This window comes from Scyliorhinus canicula, chromosome 26, assembly GCF_902713615.1.
Source record: "Scyliorhinus canicula chromosome 26, sScyCan1.1, whole genome shotgun sequence".
NCBI classification, from domain to species: Eukaryota; Metazoa; Chordata; class Chondrichthyes; order Carcharhiniformes; family Scyliorhinidae; genus Scyliorhinus; species Scyliorhinus canicula.
In genome coordinates, this window is record NC_052171.1 from 9,761,870 (window position 1) to 9,777,787 (window position 15,918).

The 15,918-nt window shown below is 48.4% G+C and overlaps 2 protein-coding genes across 2 annotated transcripts in view; both read left to right on the forward strand.

Moving 5' to 3' along the window:
- The window catches only part of LOC119957483 (prominin-2-like), a 56,561-nt gene extending 46,931 nt beyond the window's left edge, over positions 1-9,630 (forward strand). The window contains exons 22-25 of the mRNA XM_038785577.1: positions 807-896; positions 1,469-1,578; positions 2,678-2,746; positions 8,323-9,630. Of these exons, the coding sequence (XP_038641505.1) occupies positions 807-896; positions 1,469-1,578; positions 2,678-2,746; positions 8,323-8,344 (291 nt within the window). The 3' untranslated portion in view covers positions 8,345-9,630. The remainder of the gene's footprint in view (positions 1-806; positions 897-1,468; positions 1,579-2,677; positions 2,747-8,322) is intronic.
- The window catches only part of LOC119957551 (calsenilin-like), a 62,018-nt gene continuing 55,553 nt past the window's right edge, over positions 9,454-15,918 (forward strand). Inside the window, exon 1 of the mRNA XM_038785699.1 lies at positions 9,454-9,534. Within this exon, the coding sequence (XP_038641627.1) occupies positions 9,454-9,534 (81 nt within the window). The remainder of the gene's footprint in view (positions 9,535-15,918) is intronic.

A 15,918-nucleotide genomic window follows, 5' to 3' on the forward strand; every position in this document is an offset into this window, starting at 1 on the left:
AAAAACATAAGCAATATCATAAAACAGGCGTCACCTTGCTGACCTTTCAGGACTCTGGGTCTCATACCATTATCTTGTCTTTTGATCGCATGTTTAACAATCGGCGGAGACTCGTCCTGACCCTATCTTCTCGTATTTAGACTGCTTTGGGTTATGACGAGTTAGTCTTATCAGAATTTACAGAGCCCAGGCATTTCGGAACAACTTGACCTTCTCTGATCTTCTTCCTGCTTTAGGTCATGCGAAGTCAGTTTTTCTTTCATTGTACCCAGCAGTTGACCAGTTTTCCCATCATGCCATTATTTACTTCGTACAACATCTGTTCGTACATCCCTCATTAGGGGGCAGTCAGCTGTCGTTGTCTCCCACACTCTGGAACTCCGCCATCATCACCCCACCCGCCACACACATCTCTTTCTCTCTCTCCTCATCAAACATCCTCCTTAAAAAGGTCCTGTCCCCCCCCCCCCCCCCCCCACTCCGGTATCAAACTTCTGGGTGCCCCCTTTCTCTGGCTGAGAGCCCACTTTCGAGGGTGGTAGTATTGAGTTTGGAGACCCTTGGTACACCGACCGCAGAGTGGCATATTCGCCGGTGCCCAGAGGCGCTATCAAATCCAGCGTGTCTGCCAACTTAATTGACCTCTCCCGCACAGTGACAACGGGACAGCGTCTGTGTACAGGGCAGGGCGTCCCACACAGTAACAATGGGACAGGTTCTGTGTACAGAACAGGACGTCCCACCCATTGACCAATGAGAAAGCAATGAACCTTTGCATCATCTTCAGAAGACTTGTTGTCTTGCAGATTATTGACCAGTTGCTGTCTTGCCAACCAATCCTGATCCTTCTGGACAACAGCCGTGTCATCAGCTGCGACTATATCATCGATCCTTGGGTAAGACAAGTTGTAAATGTTGTTGACCGCTTTCTGTCTTAACTTCCCGAACGTTCCGCTGGTCCTACATTGACCATTGCGCTGAGTGTCCGAGAGACTGAAAGGGGAGGCGAGAAACTGAAGGAGCATTTGGGCGTGCAAGTATCAGGCAATGACCCTTTCCAACAAGGGAGAATCATCCCAGCTCCCCGGAACTTTCCCATCATCGTTGAATTGTTAAACGAGGCTGAGAATCCTGCGGAGAGTAACTCACCTCCTGACTTCCCCCCCAAAGCCTGTCCACCATCTACAAGGCACAAGTCAGGAGTGCGAGGGAATACTCTCCACTTGCCTGGATGAGTGCGGCTCCCAACAACACTGAAGAAGCTCCACACCATCCAGGACAAAGCAGCCCCACTTGATCGCTACCTCCTTATCCCCCTAGTAGCGGGAGATGGGGAAGCTGAGCTAACAGAGGAGTGGATGGGAAATAGCCTTGAGTGTAATTCACAATGGTTTAACACGGCGGTTAACCTAGCCAATGTGGGGTGTGTCAAAGATTCCAATTGACTTAAACCTTTCTCAATCCACAGAACGCCTTCTGGTTTTGCCTGGGCTGGTGCACCCTGTTCCTCATCCCCAGCATCATCTTCGCAGTGAAGACAGCCAAGCATTATCGGCCTGTGAAGAATAAGAGCAACAGGTAAAGACACGATGGAAAGGGGGCGAGGATGGATTGAGAGGGGAGCAGAGAGGAGGGAAGAGAGATGAGGCGAGGGGCATTGCTTTGGGCACTCTCCTGCTGCCAGTAGGTTTCCCTCCTCCCCAATCTCACCCGATAAGAGGTGCAATTAAGGCACCGTAAAAGTTTGGGAGAATGGAGTTTTGTTTGGATTAAAGACTCTACCGTTTGCTTTCCATCTGTCTGTAAGGCCTACAGCTCTCCAGTGGTTACCCTATGCTGTATGAATTTGGCATGCTAGACTGTTCTCCAACGCAGTGTAAAAAGCAGGGCCCCAAAATACTGGTGCTCATCTCCTCTCACTCCTCCCCTCCCCCCTCTCCCTTTCTCCCTTTCTCTTTCACCCTCCCTCTCTCTCTACCTATCTTCCTCCCTCCCTTGCTCTGGCTCCTCCTCCCTCTCTCTTTCTCCCTCCCTCTCTCCCTCTGTCTCTCTGCCTCCCCCTCTCTCGCTCCTTCCCTCCCCCCACTCTCTCCCTCTCTCTCTGCCTCCGTCTCCCTCTCTCTCTGTCTCCCTCGCTCTTCTGCCTTCCCTCTCTCCTTCCCTCCCTCCCACTCTCTGCCTCCATCACTTTTTCTATCTCCCTCTCTCTTCCACCCTCCCTCTCTCCTTCCCTCCCCCCCTCTGCCTCTCTTTATTGCTTCCTCTCCCTCTTCCCTTGCTTGATCTCTGTGCCTCTCTCCCCCTCTTTGTCTCCACCACACTGCCACTCCCTCCCTCCGTCTCGTTCACCCCCTCCCTCTCTAGCCTCCCCATCTTTGCCTCCCCCCTCATCACTCCCTCTCTCAATCCCTCCCTCACGCTCCCTATCCTCCCTCTGTCCCACCCTCTCTAAGTCTCTCTCTCTATCCAACCCTCCCACTCTCCCTCCGTCCCTCTGCCCCTTTGTCCCACTCATTCTCTATCACTCGTTCTCTCTTTCCCTCTCTACCTCTCTTCATCCCTCCCGTTCTCTGTCTCTCCCTCTCTCCAACCCACCCCACTCGTTCCTCTCCCCTACACTCTTTCTCTCACTCAACCATTCTCTCTCTCTGATATGGTACCCTTTTATTTTTAACAGCCCTGAGTTTTCTGAAATGTCGAATTTCAAATTTCCACGGGCGCAGAATGCTTATGATCCATCAAACCTGTGAGTATAATCCAGCATCAGACCAGGGGTGTCAGGTCTGAGAAATAATCATCGACAGCTTTAACTTGAGTGCAGTTCAACATTAACAAGCTGACGGGGAAAGCTGTGCTTCCCACAGCACATTGAGTTAGTCACAGGGTGAGTTAGTGTCTAACAGAGTGAGTTAGTCACAGGGTGAGTTAGTGTCTAACAGAGTGAGTTAGTGACTAACAGGGTGAGTTAGTGTCTAACAGAGTGAGTTAGTGTCTAACAGGGTGAGTTAGTGTCTAACAGGGTGAGTTAGTGTCTAACAGGGTGAGTTAGTGTCTAACAGGGTGAGTTAGTGTATAACAGGGTGAGTTAGTGACTAACAGGGTGAGTTAGTGTCTAACAGGGTGAGTTAGTGTCTAACACAGTGAGTTAGTGTCTAACAGGGTGAGTGAGTGTCTAACAGGGTGAGTTAATGTCTAACAGGGTGAGTTAGTGTATAACAGGGTGAGTTAGTGACTAACAGGGTGAGTTAGTGTCTAACAGGGTGAGTTAGTGTCTAACACAGTGAGTTAGTGTCTAACAGAGTGAGTTAGTGTCTAACAGGGTGAGTGAGTGTCTACCAGAGTGAGTTAGTGTCTAACAGAGTGAGTTAGTGTCTAACAGGGTGAGTTAGTGTCTAACAGGGTGAGTTAGTGTCTAACAGGGTGAGTGAGTGTCTAACAGGGTGAGTTAGTGTATAACAGGGTGAGTTAGTGACTAACAGGGTGAGTTAGTGTCTAACAGGGTGAGTTAGTGTCTAACACAGTGAGTTAGTGTCTAACAGAGTGAGTTAGTGTCTAACAGGGTGAGTTAGTGTCTAACACAGTGAGTTAGTGTCTAACAGAGTGAGTTAGTGTCTAACAGAGTGAGTTAGTGTCTAACAGGGTGAGTTAGTGTCTAACAGGGTGAGTTAGTGTCTAACAGGGTGAGTTAGTGTCTAACAGAGTGAGTTAGTGTCTAACAGGGTGAGTTAGTGACTAACAGAGTGAGTTAGTGTCTAACAGGGTGAGTTAGTGTCTAACAGGGTGAGTTAGTATCTAACAGGGTGAGTTAGTGTTTAACAGAGTGAGTTAGTGTCTAACAGGGTGAGTTAGTGTCTAACACAGTGAGTTAGTGTCTAACACAGTGAGTTAGTGTCTAACAGGGTGAGTTAGTGTCTAACAGGGTGAGTTAGTGTCTAACAGAGTGAGTTACTGTCTAACAGGGTGAGTTAGTGTCTAACAGGGTGAGTTAGTGTCTAACAGAATGAGTTACTGCCTAACAGGGTGAGTTAGTGTCTAACAGGGTGAGTTAGTGTCTAACAGGGTGAGTTAGTGTCTAACACAGTGAGTTAGTGACTAACAGGGTGAGTTAGTGTCTAACAGGGTGAGTTAGTGTCTAACAGAGTGAGTTAGTGTCTAACAGAGTGAGTTAGTGTCTAACAGGGTGAGTTAATGTCTAACAGAGTGAGTTAATGTCTAACAGGGTGAGTTAGTGTCTAACAGGGAGAGTTAGTGTCTAACAGAGTGAGTTAGTGTCTAACAGGGTGAGTTAGTGTCTAACGGAGTGAGTTAATGTCTAACAGGGTGAGTTAGTGTCTAACAGGGTGCGTTAGTGTCTAACTGGGTGAGTTAGTGTCTAACAGGGTGAGTTAGTGTCTAACAGGGTGAGTTAGTGTCTAACAGAGTGAGCTAGTGTCTAACAGAGTGAGTTAATGTCTAACAGGGTGAGTTAGTGTCTAACAGGGTGAGTTAGTGTCTAACAGAGTGAGTTAGTGTCTAACAGGGGCAGTTAGTGTCTAACAGAGTGAGTTAGTGTCTAACAGGGGGAGTTAGTGTCTAACAGGGTGAGTTAGTGTCTAACAGAGTGAGTTAGTGTCTAACAGAGTAAGTGCGTGTCTAACAGAGTGAGTTAGTGTCTAACAGAGTGAGTTAGTGTCTAACAGGGTGAGTTAGTGTCTAACAGAGTGAGTTAGTGTCTAACAGGGTGAGTTAGTGTCTAACAGAGTGAGTTAGTGTCTAACAGGGTGAGTTAGTGACTAACAGAGTGAGTTAGTGTCTAACAGGGTGAGTTAGCGTCTAACAGGGTGAGTTAGTGTCTAACAGAGTGAGTTAGTGTCTAACAGGGTGAGTTAGTGTCTAACAGGGTGAGTTAGTGTCTAACAGAGTAAGTGAGTGTCTAACAGAGTGAGTTAGTGTCTAACAGGGTGAGTTAGTGACTAACAGAGTGAGTTAGTGTCTAACAGGGTGAGTTAGTGTCTAACAGGGTGAGTTAGTGTCCAACAGGGTGAGTTAGTGTCTAACAGGGTGAGTTAGTGACTAACAGGGTGAGTTAGTGTCTAACAGGGTGAGTTAGCGTCTAACAGGGTGAGTTAGTGTCTAACAGAGTGAGTTAGTGTCTAACAGGGTGAGTTAGTGTCTAACAGGGTGAGTTAGTGTCTAACAGAGTAAGTGAGTGTCTAACAGAGTGAGTTAGTGTCTAACAGGGTGAGTTAGTGACTAACAGAGTGAGTTAGTGTCTAACAGGGTGAGTTAGTGTCTAACAGGGTGAGTTAGTGTCCAACAGGGTGAGTTAGTGTCTAACAGGGTGAGTTAGTGACTAACAGGGTGAGTTAGTGTCTAACAGGGTGAGTTAGTGTCTAACAGAGTGAGTTAGTGTCTAACAGGGTGAGTTAGTGTCTAACACGGTGAGTTAGTGTCTAACATAAGAACATAAGAACATAAGAACTAGGAGCAGGAGTAGGCCATCTGGCCCCTCGAGCCTGCTCCCCCATTCAATTAGATCATGGCTGATCTTTTGTGGACTCAGCTCCACCTTCCGGCCCGAACACCATAACCCTTAATCCCTTTATTCTTCAAAAAACTATCTATCTTTACCTTAAAAACATGTAATGAAAGAGCCTGAACTGCTTCACTGGGCAAGGAATTCCATAGATTCACAACCCTTTGGGTGAAGAAGTTCCTCCTAAACTCAGTCCTAAATCTACTTCCCCTTATTTTGAGGCTATGCCCCCTAGTTCTGCTGTCACCCGCCAGTGGAAACAACCTGCCCGCATCTATCCTATCTATTCCCTTCATAATTTTAAATGTTTCTATAAGATCCCCTCCTCATCCTTCTAAATTCCAACGAGTACAGTCCCAGTCTACTCAACCTCTCCTCATAATCCAACCCCTTCAGCTCTGGGATTAACCTAGTGAATCTCCTCTGCACACCCTCCAGTGCCAGTACGTCCTTTCTCAAGTAAGGAGACCAAAACTGAACACAAAACTCCAGGTGTGGCCGCACTAACACCTTATACAATTGCAACATAACCTCCCTAACAGAGTGCGTTAGTGTCTAACAGAGTGCGTTAGCGTCTAACAGGGCGAGTTAGTGTCTAACAGAGTGAGTTATTGTCTAACAGGGCGAGTTAGTGTCTAACAGAGTGAGTTAGTGTCTAACAGGGTGAGTTAGTGTCTAACAGGGTGAGTTAGTGTCTAACAGAGTGAGTTAGTGTCTAACAGGTTGAGTTAGTGTCTAACAGGGTGAGTTAGTGTCTAACAGAGTGAGTTAGTGTCTAACAGGGTGAGTTAGTGTCTAACAGAGTGAGTTAGTGTCTAACAGGGTGAGTTAGTGTCTAACAGAGTGAGTTAGTGTCTAACAGGGTGATTTAGTGTCTAACAGAGTGAGTTAGTGTCTAACTGGGTGAGTTAGTGTCTAACAGAGTGAGTTAGTGTCTAACAGAGTGAGTTAGTGTCTAACACAGTGAGTTAGTGTCTAACAGGGTGAGTTAGTGTTTAACAGGGTGAGTTAGTGTCTAACAGAGTGAGTTAGTATCTAACTAGGTGAGTTAGTGTCTAACAGGGTGAGTTAGTGTCTAACAGGGTGAGTTAGTGTCTAACAGAGTGAGTTAGTGTCTAACAGGGTGAGTTAGTGTCTAACAGGGTGAGTTAGTGTCTAACACAGTGAGTTAGTGTCTAACAGGGTGAGTTAGTGTGTAACAGGGTGAGTTAGTATCTAACAGAGTGAGTTAGTGTCTAACAGGGTGAGTTAGTATCTAACAGGGTGAGTTAGTGTCTAACAGAGTGAGTTAGTGTCTAACAGGGTGAGTTAGTGTCTAACAGAGTGAGTTAGTGTCTAACAGGGTGAGTTAGTGTCTAACAGGGTGAGTTAGTGTCTAACAGGGTCAGTTAGTGTCTAACAGGGTGAGTTAATGTCTAACAGGGTGAGTTAGTGTCTAACAGGGTGAGTTAGTGTCTAACAGGGTGAGTTAATGTCTAACAGGGTGAGTTAGTGTCTAACAGGGTGAGTTAGTGCCTAACAGGGTGAGTTAGTGTCTAACAGAGTGAGTTAGTGTCTAACAGGGTGAGTTAGTGTCTAACAGGGTGAGTTAGTGTCTAACAGGGTGAGTTAGTGTCTAACAGGGTGAGTTAGCGTCTAACAGAGTGAGTTAGTGTCTAACAGGGTGAGTTAGTGTCTAACAGGGTGAGTTAGTGTCTAACAGGGTGAGTTAGTGTCTAACAGGGTGAGTTAGCGTCTAACAGAGTGAGTTAGTGTCTAACAGGGTGAGTTAATGTCTAACAGAGTGAGTTAGTGTCTAACAGGTTGAGTTAGTGTCTAACAGGGTGAGTTAGTGACTAACAGGGTGAGTTAGTGTGTAACAGGGTGAGTTAGTGTCTAACAGGGTGAGTTAGTGTCTAACAGGGTGAGTTAGTGTCTAACAGAGTGAGTTAGTGTCTAACAGGGTGAGTTAATGTCTAACAGGGTGAGTTAGTGTCTAACAGGGTGAGTTAGTGTCTAACAGAGTGAGTTAGTGTCTAACACGGTGAGTTAGTGCTAACAGAGTGAGTTAGTGTCTAACAGAGTGAGTTAGTGTCTAACAGGGTGAGTTAATGTCTAACACGGTGAGTTAGTGTCTAACAGAGTGAGTTAGTGTCTAACAGGGTGGGTTAGTGTCTAACAGGGTGAGTTAGTGTCTAACAGGGTGAGTTAGTGACTAACAGGGTGAGTTAGTGTCTAACAGGGTGAGTTAGTGTCTAACAGAGTGAGTTAATGTCTAACAGGGTGAGTTAGTGTCTAACAGAGTGAGTTAGTGTCTAACAGAGTGAGTTAGTGTCTAACAGAGTGAGTTAGTGTCTAACAGGGTGAGTTAGTGTCTAACAGAGTGAGTTAGTGTCTAACAGGGTGAGTTAGTGTCTAACAGAGTGAGTTAGTGTCTAACAGGGTGAGTTAGTGTCTAACAGAGTGAGTTAGTGTCTAACAGGGTGAGTTAATGTCTAGTGTCTATTATCCCTCTGGCCCACTGTGGTGAATGTATTACTGCTACCATTCACCCTTGTATTACAGTACATTACATTGTATTATGTTGGTGCCCTTGTGTGCTCCGCCTCCGTCTCCGCCTCCTCGGGGGAGGTATATAGATCTGCAGCCTGTACGTGGCACGCAGTACCGATCAGTCGCAGGCAGGCACAATTCTAGCTGATTGAAACCACTGTCCACTTCAAATCTCGTGTGAATTGATGGTCACATCACCTACACTCCGGGCAGCAGAGCTGGTGCGCAGTTGAAATATTGAAATCTTTCACTTTCTCCTCTTTCTGTTCGCACAGGTATGAGGCTCCAGCTTTCTGACTCACAACGGGAAACGGAGATTCGGAAATAAACTCCCGTCTGGTCACCCCGCTCTCTCTGTGAATTCGTTCCTCTCTCTGACTGGACTCGCTCAGTGCACCTCACTGGGACCTCCTTTGACTGTGCCTGTTTTTCCTGCTTGATGTTCAGTTGTCTGCCAAGGTTACTCCTGTTTTTCAACACTTAAATCCTGGGTTTCTGTTACGTAAAGGGCAGTTGTATCTCCGTCCACGATCCACTGTGGTGCTGAGATGTACTGACAGCCAGGTATTCCCGTCAACATCGTCGGATTTCTCTTCCCCAGTCACACTTGTTAGCGCCATGATTTGTGGTTTTAACTGGGTATTAATGTCATCCCGTTCTGTCTCCACTGACAACTGGGAATTCCAATCAGATTCCCAGGATTACTCCGGAATTCCCATCAGTTTTCCAGTGATGCTGGGAGATTCTGCTCAGATTCGTGGTGATATTCAGGATTACCGGCCAGAATCCCAGAGATACTCCTGCCAGAATCCCGGCGGCATTCAGAAATTCCTGTCGGGTCCTTGGGAATTCCCGCCTGATTCCCGGGGATATTCTGGATTTCCCGTCAGATTCCCAGCGGTTCTCGGGCATTCTGGCCACATTCCCAGAGATGCTTGGGAATCCCAGCCACATTTACGGTGATGCTTGGGAATTCTTGCCACATTCCCAGAGATACTCGGGAATACCTGCCATATTTCCCGTGATACTTGGGAATTCCAATCAGATTCCCAGGATTACTCCGGAATTCCCACCAGTTTCCCAGTGATGCTCGGAGATTCTGCTCAGATTCGTGGTGGTATTCAGGATTACCGGCCAGAATCCCAGAGATACTCCTGCCAGATTCCCGGTGATTCTCGGGAACGCTGCTCAGAATCCCGGCGGCATTCAGAAATTCCTGTCGGGTCCTTGGGAATTCCCGCCTGATTCCCGGGGATATTCTGGATTTCCCGTCAGATTCCCAGCGGTTCTCGGGAATTCTGGCCACATTCCCAGAGATGCTTGGGAATCCCAGCCACATTTCCGGTGATGCTTGGGAATTCTTGCCACATTCCCAGAGATACTCGGGAATACCTGCCATATTTCCCATGATCCTGGGGAATTCCCATCAGATTCCCGGGATACTTGGGAATTCCCAACAGATTCCCACAGATATTCAGGAATTCCTGGCAAGTTCCCAAAGATACTCAGGAATTCCAACCACATTCCCAGTGATACTCATGAATTCAGGTCAGATTCCCAGGGAAACTCAGGAATTCCCCTCAGATTCCCAGGGATATTCGGGAATTCCTGCTTGATTCCCATCCGATACCCAGAAATGCGTGGACGTTCCCGTCAGAATCCTGGTGTTACCTCGGAATTCCTGTCAGGTTTCCGGTGATACTTGCCAATTCCTGTCAGATTCCCGTACTTCCTCTGATACTCGGGAATTACTGCCAGATTCCCGGTGCAACTCAGGAATCCAGTTCGATTCCCAGTGATAATCTGGAATCCTGTCAGATTCCCAACAATGCTCAGGAATCGCTGCCAGATTGCCAAACCTCCAATGCTGCTCGGGAGTGCCAAACTCCCATCAACACTTGGGAACTCGTGTCAGACTCCCGCTGGTGCTCGAAGTTATTGACAAGAGTAGCGGATTCCCATTTATTCTTGGGAATTACTGCCAGATATCAATTGGTTTTCAGGGATCAATGCCAGAGTCCCTGATCCCCCCCCCCCCCCACCCCCGGGGGCACCTGGGATTTGCAGCCAGATTCCCAGAAAAATTCCAGAATGATTGGCTCAGTGACGATGGGCGCGATTCTCCGATCGGGGGGCAGAGTGTCCGCGCCGTCGTGAATGCCGTCGCGTTTCACGATGGGCGCGGGCACGAGCGATTCTGGCCTCCACAGGGGGCTATCACGGCGCTGGAGCGGTTCACGCCGCTCCAGCCTCACTTCTTGGCACGCACTGGGGGCTGCGCCAACCCGCGCATGCGCGGTGGCTTTACAGAACGCGGCGGCGCCGATTCTCCGAACCGTGAGGCCGCCGTGGGGCTGGGAGAATCGCGCCCTAGATTTCCACGTTGCTATTTCTCAGAAAGGAAAATCAGATCAAGCCTCTTGAGCCAGTCATTCCTCAGGGGAAACGAGGGAAAGATTCTGGGCAGGACTGTGCGTCCACAATCTCCCCAGAGGCGGGGGGGGGGGGGGGGGGGGGGGGGGGGGGGTCCCGTGTGCCGGAGGAGAAATCATGCTCGCAAACACATGGGTGCCATTGAACCAAAATCTGTTCCTCTTCTCTAATTTCCCTCGAGCGAAGTGGACAACTCAGCCATTGGGAATATATCGGCCGTTCCTTCACTGTCGCTGGGGTCAAAATCCCGGAACTCCCTCCCTAACAGCACGGTGGGTATACCTACACCTCAGGGACTGCAGCGGCTCAAGATGGCGGCTCCCCCTCATTCCCTCCCCCGTCGAATGGGCCATCCGCCTCTTTGCGCCCTCATTGCGAATGAATAGAACACATCATTGTGACAAAACCGTGCTTGAGAAATGTTGCTGAATTTATACACGCTACTGCACTGTTAATATTTGACAATCATGGTCCAATAAATTATACTGAATGTAATTAATAAACTATTTCCTATTTACAATGCTGGCTGTTTCATTTTCCTCTTAATAATGCGGATGCTAGACCAGCTCTAACCTGTGAGATTCGAGGAGGCACTGTCAACGTCAATCTACGTTAACAGACCAGACACAACCCCAACAGTATTTCCATTTGTAAAACCCACAGCCCCAGGAGGAATTCCAGGGAAACTCTTTAACTCCGACCAAGATGTGGTGTATATGGATTTCAGTAAGACATTTGATAAGGTTCCCCATGGCAGGCTTTTTCGGAAAGTCAGGGGGCACGGGATACAGGGAAATATGGCTGTCTGGATACAGAATTGGCTGGCTGAACGAAGACAGCGCGTGGTTGTGGATGGAAAGTATTCCGCCTGGAGGTCGGTGACCAGTGGTGTCCTGCAGGGATCTGTTCTGGGACCTCTGCTCTGTGTGGTTTTATAAATGACTTGGATGAGGAAGTGAAAGGGTGGGTTAGTAAGTTTGCCGATGATACGAAGGTTGGTGGAGTTGCAGATAGTGTCGAGTGTGTGTGTCAGTGTGAGTGAGTGTGTGTATCAGTGTATGAGTGTGTGTGTCAGTGTGAGTGAGTGTGTGTCAGTGTGAGTGAGTGTGTGTGTCAGTGTGAGTGAGTGTGTGTATCAGTGTGTGAGTGTGTGTGTGACAGTGTGAGTGAGTGTGTGTATCAGTGTGTGAGTGTGTGTGTCAGTACGAGTGAGTGTGTGTGTCAGTGTGAGTGAGTGTGTGTGTGTCAGTGTGAGTGAGTGTGTGTGTCAGTGCGAGTGAGTGTGTGTATCAGTGTGTGAGTGTGTGTGTCAGTACGAGTGAGTGTGTGTGTCAGTGTGAGTGAGTGTGTCAGTGTGAGTGTGAGTGAGTGTGTCAGTGTGAGTGAGTGTGTGTCAGTGTGAGCGAGTGTGTGTATCAGTGTATGAGTGTGTGAGTCAGTGTGACTCAGTGTGAATGTGTGTGTCAGTGCGAGAGAGTGTGTGTCAGTGCGAGTGAGTGTGTGTGTTAGTGTGAGTGAGTGTGTGTCAGTGCGAGTGAGTGTGTGTCAGTGTGAGTGAGTGTGTGTCAGTGTGAGTGGGTGTGTGTGTCAGTGCGAGTGAGTGTGTGTGTCAGTGTGAGTGAGTGTGTGTCAGTGCGAGTGAGTGTGTGTGTCAGTGTGAGTGAGTGTGTGTCAGTACGAGTGAGTGTGTCACTGCGAGTGAGTGTGTGTCAGTGTGACTGTGTGTGTCAGTGTGAGTGAGTGTGTGTGTCAGTGTGAGAGAGTGTGTGTCAGTGTGAGTGGGTGTGTGTGTCAGTGCGAGTGAGTGTGTGTGTCAGTGTGAGTGAGTGTGTGTCAGTGCGAGTGAGTGTGTGTGTCAGTGTGAGTGAGTGTGTGTCAGTACGAGTGAGTGTGTCACTGCGAGTGAGTGTGTGTCAGTGTGACTGTGTGTGTCAGTGTGAGTGAGTGTGTGTGTCAGTGTGAGAGAGTGTGTGTCAGTGCGAGTGAGTGTGTGTGTCAGTGTGAGTGAGTGTGTGTCAGTGTGAGTGAGTGTGTGTCAGTGTGAGTGGGTGTGTGTGTCAGTGCGAGTGGGTGTGTGTCAGTGTGAGTGAGTGTGTGTCAGTGTGAGTGAGTGTGTGTGTCAGTGTAAGTGAGTGTGTGTCAGTGCGAGGGAGTGTGTGTCACTGCGAGTGAGTGTGTGTCAGTGTGAGTGCGTGTGTGTGTCAGTGTGAGTGAGTGTGTCAGTGTGAGTGTGTGTCAGTGTGAGTGTGTGTCAGTGTGAGTGTGTGTGTCAGTGTGAGTGTGTGTGTGTCAGTGTGAGTGTGTGTGTGTCAAAGTCTGTGTGAGTGTGTGTGTGTGTGTCAGTGTGTGTGTGTGTGTCAGTGTGTGTGTGTGTGAGTGTGTGTCAGTGTGAGTGTGTGTCAGTGTGAGTGTGTGTCAGTGTGAGTGTGTGTGTCAGTGTGAGTGTGTGTGAGTGTGTGTGTCAGTGTGAGTGTGTGTGTGTAAGTGTGAGTAAGTGTGTGAGTCAGTGTGAGTGAGTGTGTGTGTCAGGGCGAGTGAGTGTGTCAGTGTGAGTGTGAGTGAGTGTGTGTCAGTGTGAGCGAGTGTGTGTATCAGTTATGAGTGTGTGTGTCAGTGTGACTCAGTGTGAATGTGTGTGTCAGTGCGAGTGAGTGTGTGTGTTAGTGTGAGTGAGTGTGTGTCAGTGCGAGTGAGTGTGTGTCAGTGTGAGTGTGTGTCAGTGTGAGTGTGTGTGTCAGTGTGAGTGTGTGTGTCAGTGTGAGTATGTGTGTCAGTGTGAGTGTGTGTGTGTGTCAGTGTGAGTGAGTGTGGGAGTCAGTGTGAGTGAGTGTGTGTGTCAGTGTGAGTGTGTGTGTCAGTGTGAGTGTGTGTGTCAGTGTGCATGTGTGTGTCAGTGTGAGTGTGTGTGTCAGTTTGAGTGTGAGTGTGTCAGTGTGAGTGTGTGTGTCAGTGTGAGTGTGTGTGTCAGTGTGAGTGTGTGTATCAGTGTGTGGTTGTGTCAGTGTGAGTGTGTGTGTCACTGTGAGTGTGTATCAGTGTGAGTGTGTCAGTGTGAGTGTGAATGTGTGTGTGTCAGAGTGAGTGAGTGTGTGTATGTCAGTGTGTGTGTGTGTTTCAGTGTGAGCGTGTGTGTCAGTGTGTGTGTGTGTGTGTCAGTGTGAGTGTGTGTCAGTGTGAGTGTGTGTGTCAGTGTGAGTGTGTGTGTGTGTCAGTGCGAGTGTGTGTGTCAGTGTGTGTGTGTGTCAGTGTGAGTAAGTGTGTGAGTCAGTGTGAGTCTGAGTGTGTCAGTGTGAGTGTGTGTCAGTGTGAGTATGTGTCAGTGTGAGTGTGTGTGTGTCAGTGTGAGTGTATCAGTGTCAGTGTGAATGTGAGTGTGTCAGTTTGAGTGTGTGTGTCAGTGTGAGAGTGTGAGTATGTGTCAGTGTGAGCGAGTGTGTCAGTGTGAGTGTGTGTGTGTCAGTGTGAGTGTGAGTGTGTGTCCGTGTGAGTGTGTTTCAGTGTGAGTGTGTCAGTGTGAGTGTGAATGTGTGTGTGTCAGAGTGAGTGAGTGTGTGTCAGTGTGAGTGTGGCAGTGTGTGTGTATCAGTGTGAGTGTGTGTGTCAGTGCGAGTGTGTGTGTGTGTGTCAGTGTGAGTGTGTGTGTCAGTATGAATGTGTGTGTGTCAGTGTCAGTGTGAGTGTGTGTGTAAGTGTGAGTGAGTGTGTGTGTGAGTGAGTGTGTGTCAGTGTGAGTGTGTGTGTCAGTGTGAGTGTGTGTCAGTGTGAGTGTGTGTGTCAGTGTGAGTGTGTGTGTGTGTGAGTGTGTGTGTCAGTGTGAGTGTGTGTGTGTAAGTGTGAGTAAGTGTGTGAGTCAGTGTGAGTGAGTGTGTGTGTCAGTGCGAGTGAGTGTGTCAGTGTGAGTGAGTGTGTGTCAGTGTGAGCGAGTGTGTGTATCAGTTATGAGTGTGTGTGTCAGTGTGACTCAGTGTGAATGTGTGTGTCAGTGCGAGTGAGTGTGTGTGTTAGTGTGAGTGAGTGTGTGTCAGTGCGAGTGAGTGTGTGTCAGTGTGAGTGTGTGTCAGTGTGAGTGTGTGTGTCAGTTTGAGTGTGAGTGTGTCAGTGTGAGTGTGTGTGTCAGTGTGAGTGTGTGTGTCAGTGTGAGTGTGTGTATCAGTGTGTGGTTGTGTCAGTGTGAGTGTGTGTGTCACTGTGAGTGTGTATCAGTGTGAGTGTGTGTGTGTCAGTGTGAGTGTGTGTGTGTCAGTGTCTGTGTGAGTGTGTGTCTGTCAGTGTGTGTGTGTGTTTCAGTGTGAGCGTGTGTGTCAGTGTGTGTGTGTGTGTGTCAGTGTGAGTGTGTGTCAGTGTGAGTGTGTGTGTCAGTGTGAGTGTGTGTGTGTGTCAGTGCGAGTGTGTGTGTCAGTGTGTGTGTGTGTCAGTGTGAGTAAGTGTGTGAGTCAGTGTGAGTCTGAGTGTGTCAGTGTGAGTGTGTGTCAGTGTGAGTATGTGTCAGTGTGAGTGTGTGTGTGTCAGTGTGAGTGTATCAGTGTCAGTGTGAATGTGAGTGTGTCAGTTTGAGTGTGTGTGTCAGTGTGAGAGTGTGAGTATGTGTCAGTGTGAGCGAGTGTGTCAGTGTGAGTGTGTGTGTGTCAGTGTGAGTGTGAGTGTGTGTCCGTGTGAGTGTGTTTCAGTGTGAGTGTGTCAGTGTGAGTGTGAATGTGTGTGTGTCAGAGTGAGTGAGTGTGTGTCAGTGTGAGTGTGGCAGTGTGTGTGTATCAGTGTGAGTGTGTGTGTCAGTGCGAGTGTGTGTGTGTGTGTGTGTCAGTGTGAGTGTGTGTGTCAGTATGAATGTGTGTGTGTCAGTGTCAGTGTGAGTGTGTGTGTAAGTGTGAGTGAGTGTGTGTGTGAGTGAGTGTGTGTCAGTGTGAGTGTGTGTGTCAGTGTGAGTGTGTGTCAGTGTGAGTGTGTGTGTCAGTGTGAGTGTGTGTGTGTGAGTGTGTGTGTCAGTGTGAGTGTGTGTGTGTAAGTGTGAGTAAGTGTGTGAGTCAGTGTGAGTGAGTGTGTGTGTCAGTGCGAGTGAGTGTGTCAGTGTGAGTGTGAGTGAGTGTGTGTCAGTGTGAGCGAGTGTGTGTATCAGTTATGAGTGTGTGTGTCAGTGTGACTCAGTGTGAATGTGTGTGTCAGTGCGAGTGAGTGTGTGTGTCAGTGTGAGTGAGTGTGTGTCAGTGCGAGTGAGTGTGTGTGTCAGTGTGAGTGAGTGTGTGTCAGTACGAGTGAGTGTGTCACTGCGAGTGAGTGTGTGTCAGTGTGACTGTGTGTGTCAGTGCGAGTGAGTGTGTGTGTCAGTGTGAGTGAGTGTGTGTCAGTACGAGTGAGTATGTCACTGCGAGTGAGTGTGTGTCAGTGTGACTGTGTGTGTCAGTGTGAGTGAGTGTGTGTGTCAGTGTGAGAGAGTGTGTGTC